At 32.9% G+C, this 22,852-nt stretch overlaps 1 protein-coding gene across 7 annotated transcripts in view; it reads right to left on the bottom strand.

Annotated features, from left to right (window-relative positions):
- The window catches only part of LOC129748672 (ankyrin-3-like), a 281,828-nt gene that overhangs the window by 69,850 nt on the left and 189,126 nt on the right, over nucleotides 1-22,852 (bottom strand). For 6 of the 7 annotated variants that reach the window (XR_008737787.1, XM_055743345.1, XM_055743348.1 and 3 more), the window contains 2 exons: nucleotides 2,553-2,799; nucleotides 2,237-2,254 (listed from right to left, as the gene is read on the bottom strand). Coding sequence is in view for 6 of the 7 variants with exons in the window: in XM_055743345.1 (XP_055599320.1) it covers nucleotides 2,237-2,254; nucleotides 2,553-2,799 (265 nt within the window). In the remaining variant the exon portion in view is untranslated. The remainder of the gene's footprint in view (nucleotides 1-2,236; nucleotides 2,255-2,552; nucleotides 2,800-22,852) is intronic. The other variant, XM_055743347.1, reaches the window with a different exon arrangement.

Here is a 22,852-nt window from a genome sequence, read left to right as displayed (position 1 = left end):
AGCTGGATTTTTTTTAACGATTTTTGAGTACGTTTAATGCTATTTAAAAGAAATTCGTGAAACCCTTGGAAAAAACACTGTTCAATTTTATTAAAATGGCTAGTTTAGACTGTTAATTGATCATTCACAGCCTTGTACATCATTTTGAAGAGGTTTTTGTGAAATCGGGAATGTAAAGATTGGTTTCGTAAATTGGTTTTCTCTACGGTTGTTCCGGATCTTTTACAGTCTCTAAGTGATTATTACTGTAAAAAATTCGGCAGAAAATAGCACTACCAATGAGTAGTTTGGAACAGAGAAGGGATGTCAATGACCAAGGACGTTTAAAAAAAGATCGTTTGAAAAGAGTTTAAATAAAAGTTGAAACAAAGGATAGCTTATCACTGACATCACGGCTTCTATTTTTTCATTTAGTTGATATAAAAATGTAGGTTTTAATTTTGAATGTATAGATGCAAATTTGTTAGAATACATGATCTATATTATTATTTCCAAATTAAGATATCCTTCACTCGTACACAACATGCTCTGAAGAAGGGACCGCATGAAATTTGATGACTGTGATCATATTAAAGCTCAACATATTTTGTTTTGTATGTCAACAGCCGAGAAAATACAAAAAAAACCTAAAAAAAATCTGAGTTTTGACCTTTTTTTTTGTAAAAATTTCAGCCTTTGAGAGTGAAAACAAATTTCGATTTTTCTATTAATGTATTCTATGCTTAGCTAACTAAGCATATTTTACTGATTTCAAATAGCCAGAAAATCGATTAGAAATGTTGCTTTTAATCCTATATTATGTTGTTACTTTTAATTTTGAAAAACAGCAAAACGTCAACGACTGATTTTTATATTTTTTTATTTAAGTCGTCTTGACTATGTAATTATGTTATAAACTGTTTAGTACCAAAGCGCCGTATTTGCAAATAATATTATAAAATTAAAGTGTTGTTCTCAACATTTATAAGGTAGTGTGTTGTGTACATAGACACTTTTTAAAACATAGGTATCACGAGCTTTAACACTTTCGTTATTAAAAAGTTTCAATAAACTCCAATCATTAAAGCGCTCTTATTTTTTTTGTATATATCAAAGCGTTTGGAGTCGTTCAACTTGGCGTGCCGTTAGTGTGAAAAGCTAATCACATTATACGATACATTCAAATATTCCATAGATTCGTTACAAATTTAACTGTCGTCAAAAAATAGTAGGGGAAAAAGTGGGGAATATAGCTGAAGATTTCTCTAATGGGATTCTGGATTTCTGATTTTTTTCTAGATGTGATGCTCAGTGAATTTCGTTTGACATCGAAAGCTTTGAGCATCACAACGAAATTCATTGTGCTGCCTTATTGATACTCATCACGGTGAGTATCAGTTTCAAATGATTATCTGAAATCTTGCAACTCTGCCGTAAACATCCGTAATTGTCGGAACCGTATCTCTTTTACAGTTATTGGATAGATTACAAGCAAATTTAACATTCTGCATTGAAAGTTTGAAAAAATAGTTGACAGTATTGTTGTAATAGCCACCGTCCCCACTTACTCCGCGTCCCCACTTACCCCGGTGTACCTTATACAGATTACTTAAACAATTTTGTCGGTTCATTGATTGAAAAGTATGGTTTTTACACCACATATTTACATTTGTTGTGGTCATGATCTTAGAAAAAATTTAAAAAAGTATATCCTTATGCGCAACGTATAGCTTCTTGGACACGTGAAATCTTTTTTGAACATTCTGTAGCTGATCTACAGTCTTTTTCTCCAAAGCATGTTTTTCGGATTTTTTTTATCTTATACTTCAAATAACGGAAAACTGAAGTGTTGAATGTGAATAATGTCTGAGAATATTGTAGGACAAACTGCTTCAAGATGCATTAAAAAAAACTTTCAAAGTACTTGATTGATTGTATCAAAATAGTTAAACCGAGGATTCTATGAACATTTAGTTCGTCATGTGTGATTGTTTACCATCCGATCCAGGAACAAAGAATTTCTGAATTCCCGTAATTGGATTGATCGCAATTAAAAATATTTGTTCTTGAACATTCTTGAAAGTTGTAACTTGTGTTATTGAAAGTTCATAATTAAGAGAGTAAAAAAAGCAAAAGTAATAAAAATACATCGACAAGCTGGACAGTAGTATAGATATAGAATCAAAAGTATAGGAATCCATATTCATATGCAAAGAAAGTACGGCAAATGCACATTTGATTAGGAGAAGTTCATTACCGGATAAACAGTGTCCTGCTAGATATATATTGTGTGTAGATACAACAACAGTCAGATGAAGATAAAGTAGGTAGATGAATGTTTACAAATATGAAACGCGCCATGTGAGGTGGGTGGAATGAAAATGAAGTAACACCGGTATTAGTTCGAGAATATTGTAATTGAAAAATCAACTATTTGAAAAGATGAGAGTAAAGCATCCATAAACGCGTACGAAATGGGTGAGTTTTCGTATATGCGATGCGTTGAATGATTAGATTTGAGTTTGTTTCTCGAGTGATTGATAATCAAGATCTTGGTACTGGGAAGGACTTACCCAACGTGAATCGGCTTCCGGGTGATGTTGACATTGTCGGTGACGGTGATGTCCAGCGGATTGGGTGTGCTCTCGCGCGGGGCTATCGAGGTGTTCCTTTCGGCACTGGAGATTATCTTCTCGATGTACTTCTCGTCCTTCATCGGATCGATGCTCAGGTTGGTTATGTTGGTGTCATCAAACTGTTTATTTTCGTCACTCGCCATGTAGTTGTACTGTTGCTGATCAGACATGATCGGATCTTCGCCTGCCATGCCAGATGATCGCATTTGTGCCGGTTGTGGGAGTAATACCGAGAAAAAAATGAAAGCAGAGCAGAGAAAAAAAAAGGGAACGTGAATAAGTGAAAACTTCCTCTTGTGACCGTTTGAACTGTGACTGTTCTAAAATGAGAGCGGGAGAATTGTATGTGTACATATACGAGCAACAATAAGCACAGGAAGAACAGGAAAAAAAACACACAATTACTTAACTAGACATCTACTTAAGGCTACAGCGGACACTTACGGTGTTGTTTTTCGTGTTAAATGAATGAATTATGCGTTTTCCTCGGACGCACAAATCAATGTACTTAGTGGGTACCTTCTAAGTATGCACGCTAAGGTGCCAACGGACAAAAACGCTTCTGAATGAGAATTCCCCGATCTCACTGAACTAAAACACGCTACACACTTCTAGTTAAGGCTAATGAAGGAAGATTAATGGTTAAATGCGCGAGAGCACTCGAAAAAGTGGCAGCAGCAAACTAAATGCACTAACTAAAGCCAGGAGGCCGATGTACGACTTGCTTGTATAGAGACAGTCAGTCGGCGGCTTCAACTACTTTTGGAGACTATTTTGGACACTCGACCGCCTCGATCGCCTGAGGAGTTTTCGAATGGCGCGACTTGACGCGCGTGGTGAAGGTAAAAGGATGCTGCACACCGAGGTTGTTGGAGTGTGTTCTACGATCACGGGACGTGCTACTTGAGAATCGAAAACGCGCCGCTGCATCACAAAATCGAACAGAGACAAATATTTCGACCGCCCGCCCGTTGCACCACGATCGATGCAAAAAGCCAAACTGCACTGCTTTGCTTTGCTGCGTTGCTCGGATTTTGTGTGCCGGTGACCAAATCGCGGTTTGGATTTGGATTGGGATGTGCTCTCTGCCAGTCAGATGCTCAGATGCGATGCTCTCGACGAGGCGGCAGATTGCACACACTTTGACTAAACTTTAGGTATAGAAGCTACCTACAACAAGCTATGACGGATCGACTAGTTGTGCTATTCATTGACTAAAAAGTGACTGCGTTAAGCTAGCCTAGCTCTAGTGAGATGAGGAGACGCTACTGTCGTTGCATTGAGTAAGTGGTTGATTGGTGCGCGCGCGGTCAATGGGAAGCTCTAGCTAGAATAGAATCTTTTCGGATTGTTGTGTACGGTGGAACAACTAATGTGTGTTTAGTAGATTGATTCTTTGCATTTAAACGGCGTGAAGGCATTGTTTGTTCAGATTTTGAGTGCTCTTCTCTGGAGTGCAATTGATAAATGATAAAAATACTCTACCCACCAGCCATATTTATGATTTGGGTTTGACACACCTATGTAAGTTGATAAGGTGTTTTATCAACTCTGACATACATTCCTACCTTTAAGTATAAATTGCTCGATATGTACATTAGACTGAGTCGATTTGGGGTCATTTTTGAATTTCTCAAAACCTCGGGACTAAAAAGCTTCGTTTTGGTTCAAAACTCATTCATGATTTTTTTGCAGAATTTTAAAATAACGTTTACATGAGTCAATTTTAACTTATAAGTTTGTATGGGCAAATTTCATATTTTGTACTGAAAAATCAACATCATTTTTGTTTTCTGCTTATGGTTTTTGTGCCGATTTATAAATTCTCCGAAGGAAATTTTCCGCCGAACAACTTTGTCGACGACCTTAACTTTGTATTTTATGAGGCAAAAAAGTCATTAGCTGTTTAACAGGGGTATAACTTTCAGAGTTGATAAACAATAAATTCAATTGACATCACTGCTTGATGCATTGCGAGGTATTGCATGACTACTTTTCATGCAAGGCATAAGCAGTGATGTCAATTGAATTTATTGTTTATCAATTCCAATAGTCACACCCCTGTTAAACAGCTAAAAACTTTTTTGCCTAATAAGATACAAAGTTAAAGTCTTCGAGAAAGTTGTTCAGCGGAAAATTTCCTGAGGGATATTTATCAATAGGCTCGGAAACCATTAGCAGGTTCGGTTCCACAGAAGAAACAAAAATGATGTTGATTTTTTAGTAGGTACATAATATTAAATTTTCCATACAAACCTTAAAGTTCAAATTTACTCATGTAAACGTTACTTCAAAATTCTGCAAAAAAAATCATGGATGAGTTTTGAACCAAAACGAAGCTTTTTAGACCCCAGGGTTTGAGAAATTTCAAAATGACCCCAAATCGACTCTGACTAATGTATATGTCTTGCATGGAGTATGTCTTTAATTCAAATCTCTATAGTATGATAAAAAATGATGAAAGAATAATAAACTAGACACATTAAACGTACTTGTACCGATCACAAGCGATTTTTATCCGCAAGCGTATAGAAAAATCTTAAACTTGTCAATAATTTTGATAATTCAAATCACAAAAAAACCAACGTAAAAAAATATTTACAGGTTTTATATAATTTTGAAAATTAATTTTTTTGTTGGAAAAAGTGTAAATGTTGACAAATTTTACGAAATAATTGATTAAAATATATGGATTGACTTTTTTTTGAATTTGTTTAATACGCTTTGAATCTAACAAATATTGCTTCATTATGTAGAAAAAAAGAACTAGTTTATATCCAATGGGGTTGTTTTAAAAAGCGAACGAAAACAGTCGCAAATAATTGAATTCACGTCACAAAAACAGAAAACTTATCAATTTTACATGTAAACTTTCACATTTTTATTTATTTTTTTTTATAGAAATCGGTTGGAATCCAGCTGAGTTACAACAGCGCGAATGAATGAATTCAGGTCACAAAATTTGATTTTTTTGTGAAATTTTATAAACGATTTGGAATAGTAGATACGAAAGACAACAGATTTTTTCAATCTCAGCCTTTAGAACGAGAAGCGATAGATTACAGATAATTATTATTAATATATATTCTAGAACTTACAACAAATGTCATTCGGGTCTAGGTCGATAGACTACAGATAATCACAGGCATTTTTAAATCTGTTGCTGTAGTCAATAATTTTTCATTTTAAGCAATGTTGTACGATAGAAATGTTCAGCAGATTTTTTTTTGAATATTTGAGTTATTGAACAAATTTGGTAAAAAGGATTGTTCTTTTAGCACTCAAATACTGATAAAAAAAATTAACAAGTGAGTTATTTTCTTATTTAATTATGACGATGATGAGAAAAGTTTAAATAAAGCCTGGGTAAACAATTTTAGATTTTTTTATAGGCAGTACCCAGCAAAAAATTCTGGGTTCTTGACAAAATAAAGTTGTAAATCTGTGGTTCTACCAAAACAGTCTGTGATCATTTTTGTGCTGTGTGTCAAAACTCGACCAATTTAGTCATTTTATTTGAAAATTAAAAATACACGTTACCAAAATCATAAGACTTTATTTAATCAGCTTCATAAATCCTATCCCAAATGTTTTTAAATTGTATTGGAAAATCCACGAAATCTGTAAAAAAAATTCTATAATCTAGAATGCTAACTGTAATTTTGACGAAATTTTCTTAAAAATCTTAAAAACTATGGATTTCTTTATGATTTTGACAACCTTGCTCAAAATCGCATTGCATGATCTTATACGAAAATTATTATTTTAAAACACAGTTTTATTTATTGTGGAAGGACTTCTCGAAAATACTCACAGAAAGAAAAGAATTAATGTTCGATAACGATTCAACGTCCAACGCTGAAAAGACAGCGATTTCCTTAAAATATATTAATCTCACTATCAGCTATCGCTGTGATATTGTCCTAGTAAATTTTTCAATTGAAGTGATAGACAAATAACGGTATGAGAAAACAAGAATTTTTGTCAAAATTTGGTCCAATATTTCTTTATTTATGAACCATATGCAGGCCTTCAAAAATTTTCATTTTTGAATATCAAAGGAAAGCAAATGATGTCTCTATTTGGAAGAACGAATGTTTCGAAGAAGTGCATATAAATTTGAAAAGTAAAATTAATATAAAAGATCGTATATCTTGATCATTTTATATTAATCTGTGATGTAGCTATTCAATTTTGGCTGGTATTGTCCGCCTTGCATAAAAAAAATCGACGTAAAATTTAAGTTTTCTTCAACCTTATCAATTATATACTCTTTTCATTATCATATTTGATTTTGTTAAAAATCGTTTCTAGGTTAAGGTCTGCTAGTTATTAATAAGTTTTATTTTGAGTGCGGCCCGCCGCAAAAATTTTAAATTCAAATTGGCCCGTGTGTTCAAAAGGTTGCCCACCCCTGTTATAACTGTTATAAACTCTTTGAAGTTTATAATAACAGAGTAAAAGTTTCAGATTAAAAAAAAACAAATCTAGAGATCAATTTTATGAAAATATTCTAAATCATCTTTATACTGAAATTCGAAATTCCAGTTGCGGCTATCTTTTTAAAGCGTTTGCTTCTAAATTATGTTGAAATTTGGTTTGAAATGCTCGCATAGAAATAAAACTTGATTTCAGTAATTTGACAGTAGCATGACAAATTTGTGAATCTGGTCACTCTATTGATCGAGGAAATGTTTCCCTGATTCGGTCTATGAATAGTAATTCGCTTAAATTGGATGTTGCTGAAAGCGTTGAAATTTTCAATCAAAAATTAGTTCAGCTCTTAAACGGAGACACCGGACCAGGTCACACTTGGTTGTTCAAATTCTCAGGTAAAAAGAAATACAAAAACATACCTAGCATTACCCAGAACCGGGTAGAAAATTATAAAGCATTACCAGAAAAAAACCCAAAATAGGGTAGGTTCAATTAAAGAAGATTCAGTATAGTTATTCAACCAAGAAGGCTCACAACACATAATAAAAGGAAAAATACAGTACTCGCTTGTTAATCGGACACTTTCTGATCGGCTCAGCATCTGGACGTTTTCGAAAGCTAAGTTCAAAGCCAGGTTCACTTAGTAATCGGAAGGTTTTTTTTTAATACTTTCCACTAATTTTTTTAATACTTTCCACTAATTTTTTTTATGTGATCGGCTATGTTTTCAGGCACTTAATACTTATGTTTTCATATATTTGATATCAAATGTTTGTAGCTCTCGATTTGATTCAGTTTTTCTCACTACTTATTACTAAACCTTCAACAATATATCAATTATTGTGATGAAAAACAGTGGTTTTGAGTCGTCACTTTTGACCAAAATAATGTTTCTTTCAAGACACCCTCGGTAATCGGAATTTTTGGCAGTCAAAGTACTGTATACTTAATAAAGGCTTCTAAATTAATTCGCCACTAAAAATCGATCGACAAATGAAAGAAACCGTAATATTTGTGAATAAAAAGTCCGATTATAGAGCAAGGTTGTCGAAAAAAAATCTGTATTTTGTCGAGAAAAAAAATCCGACTTTCTGTGATTTTACCTAAAACTTTTGTGACGGTTTTCTGTGAAGCTTTTTTCAATCAAAAGTCATGTCAAATTGCGTCTTTTTTACATTTTACTTAAGAAAAATCAATTAACTTTACCAATTTCATATTTTTCCAATTCAAAGATAATTATTCAAAATTTATCTTGATATAAAAAAAAATTGAAAAAACGTTCAAATTTTTAAAATAATGTGAAATTAGTGAATATTTCTAAAATTCTGTGTTCTGTGACACAGATTCTGTGATGAAAATATGCTCAAAACTCTGTGAAATTATAGATTTTTCTGTGATTTCGCCAATCTTGTTATAGATTAGCAATTGGACTACTGGACTGAATTTATTCGAGTTTGCCCAAACATTCAATGAAAAATCCCAGACAACTCCGATTTGGCCCAAATGCTCAGATTGTGTAAAAAACTATATGAATTTGTTCACGTTTTTTTTTAGCTAAATTGAATAAAATACTCATTAATGTATGAGAAATTTAAATCTAAATAAATGTTCTGAGTTCGCTTGGTATATCTTGGTATCTGCCCAAGAGGTCCCATAAAACAGGTACGAAAAAGCTTACTCAGCCCCATCATTGTTATGAAGTACGTTCTATGCAGCTCAAAATTTAAGTTCTTATTCATACTTTCAAGTTCCAAAATAAGTCTTAATGATTTTCTATTCAGCTTCCAGCAGGCTCTTAATTCAGCTTCCAAAAAATCGCAAAACGAGCAAAAAATTTCTCTCTATCTCAACTGAACCCTTGGCTTCGGTTCATATCTCCTTCTCTTGATTATTTACTATGTTCTGTACTGGTGCCGCCATGATGCCACGCGCCGGATTCCAAACTCGACAAATTGCTCAATTGCTCCTTTCCTACATTTCCTACATATATCCCATCAGAATGGTCACTCAATTACTAAATTACTTATTGAAAAAAAAACTTGCCCGGCTTGGGGTTCGAACCCCGACCTTCGTAGTGAGAATCGAACGCACTACCACAAGACCACGCCTAGATGTTGTTCTGACTGAAACTAAAACTCGAAGTGGTGATTTGATTTGAAAGCACATCAATACACTTTTTGTTACTTATCAAATCCCGTTTTGAGCACTTTTTTACTCTTTATGTGACTTACCAAATCCCGTATTGAGCGCTTTTGTGCCCTCTATTTGACTTTAGTCCCGTATAACGTACGCATAGATCACTTTTGCAACTTTCAAGGTCGTACATATGGTCGTACATAGGTGAAAACATTTAGTTCACTTATGGGAATTGGGCAAAACAAGTCACATACAACGTACATTTTAATCACTTTTGCAACTTTCAAGTTCATTAATGAGTACATAAAGTTCACTAAAGGGAATTAGGCAGTTTATTCTCTTTGTCAGCCAAAATGCAATTTCCAATGGCTATATTCAAGTAAATATGTGACTTTTGGTTGCTTGGGTGGTTACCAAATTTGTTGATTTTGTAGTTAATTTTAATAAGAACATCACAAAACATTTGTTTACGAGTCAAATTAAAAGGTCGGCAATTAAATCAAAATCATTGCCATCTGTAGCCAGAGTCTATATGTACATTTATAAGTATTTAGCAAAATAAAATTGCCGAACGTACATTTTCATGAATTTTTTTTTTATGTAGGGTAGATAAGGGCATAACGAGCACCCAGGGCATAATAATTTTCTACAAAAGTACGCATTTTCTTAAATAAGTTTTCATGAGGATTTGTTTCGTACTTCGAATAGCATTAATTTTTCACAAAAACAGGAGTCTTTTTGAGCATCACGAAATAAGCTCTTATGATATTAAAATAACCTTGATCTATAATTTACGCACTGCAACATGACGTACGCATTGTTTCTCAATTTTTACTTAAATTTGTAGACTCACGTTTTTACTTAAATTTGTAGACTCGAGGCATATAGAGCACCACTGATCGAGGCATAATGAGCATTTTCTGCCGTAGAATCTAGCAGCGAATTAAAATTGATTTATAGAGCCACACCTTGACTAGTTTTCATCCGACTTTTTATTGTTACATTATACGGCTAGTAGCATCATCCTCCAAACAAAGCACATATTTAATGTATGAGCGTGCGTGAATTGTTTGTATTCTACAAACAGACCTAGATTATTTAGTTTTTGCTTTGTTTGATGAATCTACGACTCACCTGACTTCATTGAGTTGAATTCGCTGCTAGATTCCCCGGCAGAAAACGCTCGTCGTGCTCTGATTAATGGTACTTATACTGCCCCAAGGGGGGTTCTCATTATGCCCTTACAGTGGCTGGTTTTCAGCTTTTGGCAAAAAATTTTAAAATGCATTTTTAAACGTTTTCATCTAGTTTTTCAAGTTTCAGCCCTTTAGGAAATAGGCTTTTCAAGTGCCTGAACACGAAACAATAATGTAACCTGCATATTAACTATAGTTATTTTCTATGGTTAAATAAGCGTTTTCCTTAAGGTGGCCATTATGCCCTTATCTCCCCTATTATTCAAGAATGTTAGAAATTGAACTTCAAAAAAATTAAATTCTATGAAATCTTCGACAACTATTTAACTAAATAATAAGTTAGAAATTTCCCAGTGAACGATAATTTCAAACTTTTCTTGAAGTTGGCTGGGCATCAAGCTGGTTTGTTTCGAAATTTTGCTTAAATTAAGCATTGTTTACTGTTAAACTTTTTAGAGAAATTTCGAGAAAGAATTTCAAAAATTTAAACCTGAACCGACAAATGCGTGCAGCCAGACTCGATACAATTGTCATCGTTTGTTCGACTTTTCTCTCTCATTTTACATATTTAGTGAACTGAAATCTTAGGTTAAGTTTCTCGGAATTGCATTGCCAATAATTGATCTTAGCGTATTGCGTTTTCAAAAATAGTTTCTTGATATACATACATGAATTCAGTCTCAACGCATGTTTGTAGTCGTTTTCGGGGCACCTGCCTGAGGGATCGTCGTTAAAAACCCTCATTACATTGAAATTTTTGTCAGTTGCATTTTTTTTTCTGTTTTTCAAGGGATTTTAGTCCAAATTGGTTTGTTTATTCATCCCTATTATGACGGTCGCCATAAAAAAGTCATCTTTGAAACTAAGAAAAGCTTAAAATTTTAATCGAGTAAATTCATCTAAGTCGATTCATATTCTGTATTAAAAAAAAATATAAACATAATTTTTTTAATTTTTTCGAGTTTTAGTGTGCATATAAATTTAAAATGGCCGTATAGCTTTATAAAAATTGAGCAAACAGCTCAGCCTGTTGTTTACTGTAGGTGATTAGAAAAACGAACGTATGTACGTAAATTGATATTAGTCACATTCCATCCCCGTTGAATCACGATCGTTGTACTGTTAAGGCATTTACGAGCAACACGCTGGGTCGAGTTTTTTTTGCTAACTAATTAAAGCAAGTTAGGAAGTTGACCATCGAATAAAGTTTGAACTCCAAATCCGGACCCAAATGTGCCAAAGGGAAATAAAATAGCCAAACTTTGAACCGGTCCAATAACTGATATGAAGATAGAAGAAACGTCCCGGAACGAAAGGTATATACTTTTATTTTTAGAAACACTTTCCATTCTAAGGTTGCGAAGTGCATTTTCTCCCTTTGAGAAAAACATATGGCCATGTGGAATTTTGATAATGGATTAAGAACTTGTTTTGGTTGAAATTGTCTTCTGGTTTTTCGCCTTTATTTGTCTTGTTTTAAACGGGGTCATAGAATTACTTAGATTGGGATAGCTTGATTGAAGAATTTCAAGATTTATTTTTAACAGGTCCAAATTCCTTCCTTCAAATAATATGTGTTATTGAACCAATCAAAAAAAAAATTTCAGCATCTCATAATTTATATCGGTTTCGAGACCACAGAAGACAATTTTTTTAGATAACAAGAAAAAATTGTTTGAAAAAATAATAAATACTATTAAAACTCTCATTGAATAACCTATCATTAGTTGCCGTGCATGGAATGGATGAGTTGCAATTTGAAGGGAAAATATCTCGAGAATTCCGTCATTCTAGACTAGAGTCATGTTAGTGTACGGCATTTTCTGATTTGGAAGGTATTCTCTACACCGAAATACTGGGGAGAGAATTTCTCCGAAGCTGCGCGCGCATCTCGTTGATGATACTCAGGCAACCGTATACACGAGTGGTTTTGACTTAAAATATTTATATTCTATCGTTGAAAAAATATTTAGGAATAAAAGTTCAGGTTCTCATTTTGTAAACACATTTAAATTTGTACTCGAAATTCAGTTGAAAAAAATCCAAAAAGGATCATACAAGCATTTTTTAAGAAAAACACACATGTTGATCAAACAAACTAGATGCTAGTTATCTGATGATAGTGATAGTAAGTGTGCAAACCAGCGCTGTGTACTACAGTGTGTAATAGTACATTTTTGCAATGGCCCATTGACTTTTGCAATGCGCCGAAACGTGCTGTGCTGTGGTGACTCTAGAAGTGTTTTCATTTCGGAACAAATTTATTTTGTTATTTCTACTCTATCAGACGAGACGCCTTCGTCCCGGCTCTGGCTGACAACGTGACGTGACGTGTGTCATCTCGTCAAAATATGAGCTGGCCGAAACAAGCTAGCAGCAAATAACGACGACGGATTGCATTCCGTTCATTGATTTGAAAAATTTGTAAGAATTATGACTATACTTTTTGATGAAGCTCGGATTATTTCTGTTTTAGAGATGTGATAAGCTTGCGAAGTGCGTTCTGCCGTGTTGATTAAATGATAATTTGGATACAATAAAAATGACTACTTGAAATTTAAATATCAATAATATTTCTTTTTTTAAATTCCTCAAATCTCTCCCAAAAATTCGGTTGTTGATGGAAATTGAAATAATTCGAATCCAGAGCTGCTAACAACATTTTGCATTATATTTTTTGTTTTTCTCTAATGTTGACATTAAATATGCAAAAGTCTTGTTTTTCGTATATACTAAAAATGTACATATAATTAGATTTGTTCTGCATACAAAAAGTCAATTTGGAAAATATTCTAGAACATTTCATTTCCTAAGAACGAGGATACGCATCAAAATAAAGACACATTATACTTTACTTTCATCAAATGAATTCAGATCTGAAATTTTGTTTCAACTAAAATTTTTTAAAGCATCAACAATAGAACCTAAATACATCAGGAAATAAGTTTACCAGCCGCACAATAAATCTTACCATATTTTATTCCACTGAAGGCTTATTAATTGAGAAACAAATGGGAAAATATTTTAACTTGAAATATTGAAATTGAAACCATAAATTGGTTGCGGGATGAAAACGCAGATTTCTTTAAAGAAAATTATGGCAACAATAGATACAAGAATTTTCAGATTTGATAGAAGTTAGGAAGAAAAAAATTTTCTGATTTTTTCCAATTTCCTATATTACTTTAAAACATAAGTAGCGTTTTCTGAAAAAATAACATTTAATTGACATTGATAAAAAAATACACTGGGCTCATAGTGAGCTTCCAAAACTGGGTAAGAATTGTGTTTACTCTCTGGAGCCACTCGTTTTATACTACCTAGTAGACTGAGTCGATTTGGGGTCATTTTTGAATTTCTCAAACACTGGGGTCTTAAAAGCTTCGTCTTGGTCCAAAACTCATCCATGATTTTTTGTAGATTTTATAAGTAACGTTTACATGAGTAAACTTGAACTTTTAGGTTTGTATGGGAAAATTGAATATTTTGTACTGAAAAATCAACATCATTTTTGTTTCTTCTGTGGAACCTAGCCAGCTGACAGTTTTTGTGCCAATTTATAAAATTCCTAAAGGAAATTTTCCTCTGTAGAACTTTGTCGAGGATCTTAACTTCGTATCTTATTAGGCAAAAAAGTTATAAGCTGTTTAATAGAGGTATGTCTTTTCGTATTGATAAACAATAAATTCTATTGACATCACTGCTGGAGCCTCGCGAACATGTTGCATGAAGAGTAGTCATGCAATATCTCGCTAGGCACCTTGCAGGGATGTTAATTGAATTTATTGTTTATCAGTGCGAAAAGACATATCCCCATTCAACACCTTATAACCTTTTCGTGTAATAAGATACGACGTTTAGGTCTTCGACAAAGTTGTTCAGCGGAAAATTTCCTTTAGGAATTTTATAAATTGGCATAAAAACTGTCAGCTGGCTCGGTTCCACAGAAGAAACAAAAATGATGTTGATTTTTCAGTACAAAATATTCAATTTTCCCATACAAACCTAAAAGTTCAAGTTTACTCATGTAAACGTTACTTAAAAAATCTACAAAAAATCATGGATGAGTTTTGGACCAAGACGAAGCTTTTAAGACCCCAGTGTTTGAGAAATTCAAAAATGACCCCAAATCGACTCAGTCTACTTCCTAGTCCTAATTACACAGACTTATGTTCTGAGTCTTGAACTCTTATTCTAGTTCTAATTGATCATTCTTGGCATTGAATAGCAAAATTATGGCTCTGAGTGACTTTTTTTGTCTGGCTATTGTTTGTTGATCACCATCAATGGTTTTAAGTTGCCTCATCCTGATTCTGAGTGAGCTCATTCGACCTAACTCTGATTCTGAGTGACCATTTGACCATCCACCAAATGATGGTGGAGAGTGACAATTCTCTTTGAGTGAACTTATCCTCGTTTCCAGCTACCTTTCCTGGCTTATTAGGCCTAATTTTGGTTCTGAGTGATAATTATGGTCTTAATCCGAGTTTTAAATGACGAGTATTGTCTCTGGGTTATCTTATTTTGATTCTGAGTGATCATATTCGGTTCTGAGCTACCTAATCCTGATTCTGAGAGACCATTCTTGGCTTTGCTTGGAGTAGCTTAATATTGGATCTGAGTAAAAATTTCTGGTTTTAAGTGGCCTAACTTTGGGTCTTGCTGATTATTCTCGATTGTGAGTATGTTGATCCTTATTCTGAGTAACAAGTTTCAGCACTGAGTAACGTAATTTTTGTTCTGGGTCAAGGAGGTGCGAACGGGGGATCAACAGAATTTGCATAACAAATCTAAAATCTAATATCCTCTACTTTATTACTAAAAACCTTGATTAAAAAAATCGTTTATGTCATTACACATGTTATGCTGATATGAAATATTCTTCAAGAAACCAATTTCAGCTTCAATTTTTTTATTTTTTTTCTTCTCAATGCTTGACATCACATTTCAATAGGTTTTGATAAATTACCCAAGACCACAAAATTCACCTTTTTTGCGAGGTGCAATGAATTCAAAACGTAGTTTTGACTAATTTGGGAACCCAGAATCTAAATATGCCATTTTTCTATCTGCTTTTGTTATTGAAATAACTTTTGAAAATAGGTTGAATTATTTAAGAAAGTTCTGCACTTTTTTGACAAAACTTTAAAACAAAAACATAAAATTTTAAAATAAATGTTTTAAATCAATTTATCAACTTTCCTCAAGTCTTTAAGTAATTTTGAGTTCTGCGAAAAAAGACATATAAGTTTTCTATTTATTTACTTTTCCTCACTTAACGATTTTTTAAAAAAGTTTTAAACTAAATTGAGTTTTAAATATTTTTTAAAGCATAAATCTAAATTGTTAAATGAAATCAAGTTTTTCCTAAACTTTCTGCAATAATGTCAAAAATACTTGTACCTTATCATATATTTTTTTCCAAATTTTTAAAAACTGTTGAACTTTACTTATTTAAATTAGGCATCATCACCATCAAAATATTATTCCTTAATTGAATGAAGTACAATAAACATATCAAAATCAGATTTTTTCTTAAATGTAGGCTTGATTTTTACGTTTGTGTGATAATTATGAGTAAGAAAACGATGAGAGAAATCCATTTCCTTATTTCATTAACTCTGTGAGAGACAAAACTCTGAGAGACCTTTTTCGTGCAATACACAAATGGGAAAACTTCTGAACTTAAATGGTTAAATCTCGCAATAAAGTTCCAATTAAAATCTAAAATATTTTAGATATGTTAACTTTAAGCTTATAAGTTTGATGTCTGAATTCTAAACAGAATCCGTCATCTAGAATTAGTTAAGCATTTGAAGGCTAATCGAAAAAATGAAAATGACATTTTTAAATTAATGATTGCAACTTTTTCGGATTTGATGAATCTAGGAAACAAGAGAAATTTGCGAGTGGCTCCAGAGAGTCTAAATATAAGCCTTTTACTTCTGCTTAGTCACTAGGCCATTACAAATGATGATTTTTTAGACATTTTCAGAACTATCTTAAGAATGGATTCCATTAAAGAAATATTTAAATAATGGAAAAGAAATGGATGAGCCAGAAATGTGAAAAAACCTACAAAATCTCATTCAACGACAGTCATAATCAACAATGAATGCCAACAATTTTTTTTCTTATTTTTAGTTTAATAAATGTTAGAATTTTTACGAAAATTTATTATTAAGAATGCCAAAAAGCTAATTTCAATTCTAATCTCACAGTTCAGAACATGGCCGTAGGAACGTGGGGGGGAGGAGGGGTTTGGGGGTTAAACCTTCCACCATGACGGTCCAGAAAAAGCAAGTGAGATTGTCTACTGTACACTTAAAATTTTTAATTCTTCATCAAATTTTTAAGCTTGAAAAAGGTTATTCAAGGGTAAGAATCTTGTCTCAGAACTGATTCAAGACCTTACAAACCAATCTTAGGTTAAGATTCCATCATCGTTATAAAATAGAAATAAAAACGCTGTTTTGAAACCATTTTTCGTGTTTAATTTTGCATTTCGTTTAAAATATGGTTATTGATTTCCGAAACTCATGCACTTCCAAAATTTTAATGATAATTCTTCGAATATGAAAAAAAAACTTTCTACGTCCTTATTTCATATTCATATTAGAAGTTGTTAAACACAATTCATATACAAAATTCATAACAACACTTCAGCTTCAGCTTCAAAATGGCGATACAGAATTGAAAATTGAGAATCAGTTGCATCATTCAAAATTCATATTTTAATTCGGATTCGCAAGTCGGAAAAAATATATGTTTTAGATAATGAATTCAGATTGAAACCCTAAACAAAATTAAAATAATAGATTCATGATTAAGGGTTCTAAAACAAATTTCAATTCTTTGCTCTTTGCTCTAATCTAAAAACGTATTGAACGGCGGAAACGGATCCAAAATTCAAATTTTGATTTCAGGTTCAGAATTCTGAATTCTGAAAGGAATATTCAGCTCGTAAATGAGTTCACGATCAAGAAGAAATTATCAAGATGACTATTTCGTTGAGGAAATCAAATTACAAGAGATCGCAGACTTTTAATATTGTATGAGATTGTAATTCAAAATTTTAGCCATAATTTAGCTGAAAATCAGTAATATAAAGTAGAATTTGAGTTTGATTCGGTAGTTTTGTTTAATTAAATGTATTGGTTTTGAATACATCATCCACAGAATTTTAATTATGGAATTGATTTTTAGTGAAAACTATTTGCTAAAAAGAACAGGGTTGCTAGCGATTATTCGTTTTCAAATTCCAAAGTTTTTCCCGGTTTCCCCCGGTTGAAAAAGGTGATTTTCTTGGTATTTATTATATTCGTTTTTGGATTTAAAATCGAGGTGAATAAAAAAAATCAATGTGAAGCCCTGAAATTTCTAAGAATTTTTCTTAAAAGTTGTTAACTGGTATGAAATCATGAAAAACACTTCGACGTCTTTCATCACGTAGTCTTTTCACATCAAATTAATAGGTTTTCATAAATTTTTAGAACGCATCCAACGAAATAAGCATTGTTTTGCTCCACAATTTTAAATATTTGTCAAGAAAAAGTTCAGCTGACTCGATCTTCAAATTTTCACTGTTTTTAGCCACTGTGAATATTCCAGTTTTTTTTCAGAATTTGTACAGAGTTGTGAAAAAAACATTTTCATTACATAGAAATATGTAGAAAATACTTAGAAATATAATATTAAATCATCTTGTCAACTTCACAGCAAAAATTTTCTGGAAGTATACCCGTGTGACATCTATTTTTTCCCCAGTGTAATTCAATAAAGATGTAATTTCGAACCCTTTTTGGTCAATTTTTCATCGATTTGAAATAAACAATATATAATTTAATTCTTTGCAATAAATTTTCACAGTTAAGTTTATTTTTTTTAACTCGAAATGATGGTTTGTTTCGTAGCATCATCCAGATAAATTATGCAGTTGTTTTACAGTGAAATCAAGTCGGTCAAAAACGGTAGTCTCAACCCCAGTCGTGAGATCCCAGACGATCGTAATTTGAAAAAATGTAATTTTTCACTCCTTTTTCTAGTGAAAAAAATATTCCTTTCGTCAGAAAAATATAATTCTGCTTAAACAGTCTAACATTACCAAAATATTTGGTTTTTGCATGAAATAAATTAATGAAACAAATGTAGATCTATCGCATACTGAATCATTTGACGCCAAAAACTGAAACTGGTAGTCAAAAATAAGATAACATAAAACAACAGGTAACAGGTTAAGTTACCAAACGTTTTGTGTTTAGTTTAGTCGATTATAGTTTCACTGTTAAATGTTGGCAAGTTGGCCACGTTTCTATTTAATACGAAAAACTATCAATGTAAACGACCTTGAAAATGAATAATCAAACAGTATGATCGGTCTTAATACAATCGGTCACTTTGTACCCAGTTTCCCAGTTTTGTATTGTGCTGAGTTTCCCAGTTTGAACGTTTTGTTGCTAATTTGTGATAGTTTTTCGCGAGAAAAACTGTATCAGGGGATGAAAACACAATTAAACTTAATCTTGGTTTCTCCAAGTAAGATGTGTGGCGGTTTTTCATACGGCCCTGGCTCAGAATATTAATCGAAACTTCAGAAGTTAGTTTAGAATTTGTAGAACTAAAAAGTTATTAATATCCTTTTCTATGTCTGATGCAAAACTCAGATTAAAAAAAATATTTCTAACTGTTTTGAATAAATTCAAAAGGTCGAATTCGAAAAATATATCAAAAATCGAGCAAGCTAACAACTTTGTAGCTCGTTTTTTTCAAATTTTTATTTGAATAATTGCATTCTAATCTGATTCTCAGCGTTTAATATGCATTTTTTACTTCAAAGGCAATAAAAACCTCAAACTTAAGATATATATCTTCTTAAAACAACAAAAATATCAGGAAGCATCTGCGAATATTTATATAATACTAGCTGACCCGTTGTGCTTTGCAACACCTTCCGAAAATAAATGTAATTTGTAAAAATTCATTAAAATTTATATTTTAGAGAGCTTTTTTTAATTCAAACCTCATCATACTTCAGAACCAACAAATTTGAAATGAGAGCTGCAGCTGCAATTCTGAATTGCAGTTCAAAGATGGTATATATTATTTACTGAAACTTGATCTCTAAACTCGTTTTTCAAGATCTGAAATTTGTACTTTGTACCCAAAAAAACCTTTTTAAATATGATCCCTTCTTTGAAAAGCTCTTTATCTTAAATTTACATGAGAGATCCCCCATCTTTTCCAATTTTGTCCCCCACTGCTTGAAGAAGGTAGGCGAATTTAACCGGCTAAATTGCAAATTGTACTTAATGAAGACAGAATTTTTAAAACCGATGAATACATGAATCGAGACAGTTTTTTGAGTATATTCCTTTCTCTTTGAAAGTCAAATATTCAAAAATGTTGGCAAAAACAAATTTCTAAGTTTACATTTGTCCCGTATATTGGGGCAAGTGTCAATGCAGAGCTTGTTTACAGATGCGTCAGAGTAATAGCATTAAAATGGATTTAATAAGTATTCCTGTTTTTTGTTCTATCAAATTTCACTGATATATCTGCAGTATAAATTTATGTTTGTTACTCTTCTTTTAACGAATTCTGTTCAAAGGGAATGACCTTCATTTACAAAGGCATTTAAAAATTTTCAATATCCGCTTCAGTTTCAACATTCGGAATACCCCTTCTGGTCTTTCCAACAAATTGAATCATTTTGAAGATGAATTTCTTCGACGTTTGCCCTTGCCCCACCGTGTAAATTGACAGGAGGGAATGTTGTTTTTAACACTTTAAAGGTATACTAAATATTTCTCATAAAAATTTTGCGTCCAATTGAATATCAGATCTAAAGTCTCGCTATTCAAAAACGAAGCGGATCAAAAGTCTCTTTTAGGCAGCCATGTAACACAAAAACACTTTTCATGTTAAGAACGTACTTGAATTGGTATGTAATCAAAAAGTATGATGGTTTTTTCAGAATTATTTAAAATAAAAAGCTCCCATTTTCATTTCTAAATTCGTTTCAGTTGTGTATTTGGGCCGAAGTAACAATTTCTAGAAGAAAACATAATTTTTAATTTTTTTTAACAGAAAAAGTTGAACGTTTGAACATGTTCTAATGTTCCTTGAATGAAAAGTCGAATGCTACCTACATTAACACGAACTAAATATGGAAGTATTTTGGCAAAGCTTTCAATTGGTTTTGATTCGATTGATAAAATACCAATCCGTGTCACATCTAGGCGTCATTTATTACCACGTGCAATTAAGCAAGAAAAAAACACATCTAGGTTGCATATCGCCCCCACGTGCATAAGAAACAAAGGTACTTGGTTGAGAAACAGGCGATCAATGAACAGTATGCTTTAGTTACTATCCACTTGCGACGACGTTTAATTGACCATAGAGATGAAAAACAAACCCCTCAAAGAAAAGAAAATCTCTAAAAATGGATGCCATGACTTTTCAATTTCAGATTTTGGCAAAAAAAAATGTATGTTTAATTCGATCGGCAAAATGTCAATCTGGGTCTCATCTAGGCGTCATTCATAACCATGTGCTGTACAAATGAGCTAGGAATCAAGTAGAAAAAAAATCACATCAAGGCTTCATATCGCCACCCCTTGCATTGGTTGAGAAATACGCGCCAAAATATTCCCACTGATCAGTATGCTATGCCTGGTTACTATCCTTTTGCGACGTTGGCTCGCGACGCCTCGACCTTGGAGACGAATAACAAACCGCCCAAAGGAAGAAAAAATCTCGAGAAAATGGATGTCATGACTTTAATTTGTTTCGAAAAATTACATATTTTGTATGGAAGCCCCCACTCTCTTCAGTCGGATGGAGTTTTGACTATTACAGAAACCATCCCCGGCCTCAAAAACCCTCAGATGCCAATTTTGACGATGATCGGTTCAGTAGTTTCCGAGTCTATAAGGAACAGACAGACAGACAAACATTCATTTTTATATATATAGATTATATTATACTAATATTAGACCGCTGCAAGCTTTGTACGAACATTTAAACATTGTAAAATTTTACACCATCCATAACGTTGAAACGATTCATTCAGTCGTAAATAAACGCTATGAGTTATAATTTTGTATGGAAATTTATATGGGAAAACAAAATCTTTCATTAAAAAATTACCAAAGTTGTAGTAAGGAGTCGAAAAAAAAACCTTTCAATGACCAATATTTGCAGTATATCTCATAAGAACAAACTTCAAACCTGATTTGTACTCCAGGAAAGGTAATCAAAGTTATACTATCATTTTTATTCAAAATACTTTTTTTTTAATTTTAGCGTTTCTGACTGCTAATTTGAAAGCTGCTTAACCGTAGGATGAAAATCAAAAATTGGCAAAAAAAACCGCTTTTCATATCCAATGAATTGGTTGATTTTTATAACCTCGATAAAAAAATTTCATAAAATTATTGAGAGCAAAGCCTGTCAGGAAAACCGATAATTTTCAATGAATCACATCACGAAATGGTTAGGTAGGTAAAACTTTTTTCATGAAATATTGAGCTTCTTCACATGTAGCAAAAAATTAAGCTTAGAAATAGGCAAAACAACAATAGAAGACAAACTTCATTACAGCTTTTTTGAATTTTCTGGATAATTAAGTATGTTGTTGTTTTCTTTTTCCGGGATTTTCACCCTCGCGGATGTTTCTGGATAATTTAATATGCAAACCTATTTTCTTCCATACAAATTTCCATACAAAATTTAAACGCGTTGTGCTAGGTCATGAGTCAATCGAATCATCTCATCATCTTTACACTGATGCTTGATGACCCAAAAGGCATCGAAAATTTGTATGGTTAATACGCATCCACCATTAACTTATCTTGCTGATATTTACATAGGACACTGGTCGTGGAAATCATGACGAAAATTTTGTTATTCAACATAATGTTATGTGACATAAACAAACTGTTAGCTTTAAAACAAATAGGAAAATTTAGCTTACAAATGTTGAAAACAAAAAAAGGTGATCGCACATTAGTGTCGTGATTCCGAGTGGGCACGTTTTGCAGCATCCAACCGGAAGTGATGAGGCAAAAGCAAAAACACAGCAGCTAGCAGGAATACATAGATAACTCAGGGAGCAGGTGAAAGAACAACAAATAATTTCCCACCCCTTCCCCGTTTAAATTTGCCACATCTAAAATAAACAGAACCGGACTATTTCCGTCATCCTCTCATCATGCTCATCTTCTCTCAGATGACGATGACGATGATGATGGTGATGATCACTTACGTGTGTAACGCATCTGCGACTGATAGTACTTGATAACACCACTACTGCTGCATGAGTTTAGTTGTTGTTGATGATCATGAGGTTGCAGTTGTTGTTGTTGTTGTCCCGCCATGTGTTGTTGACTAACGATGATCGTTTCGGTTAAAAGGGCATTGGCGTCGTCTGTTCCGCCTGATGGTTTGGTCCCCGGATGGGAGCAA

The sequence above is a fragment of the Uranotaenia lowii genome, chromosome 2 (genome assembly GCF_029784155.1).
Source record: "Uranotaenia lowii strain MFRU-FL chromosome 2, ASM2978415v1, whole genome shotgun sequence".
Classification (NCBI taxonomy): domain Eukaryota; kingdom Metazoa; phylum Arthropoda; class Insecta; order Diptera; family Culicidae; genus Uranotaenia; species Uranotaenia lowii.
Note: the sequence above shows the minus strand (reverse complement) of the source record. Positions and strands in the feature narration are given on the sequence as shown.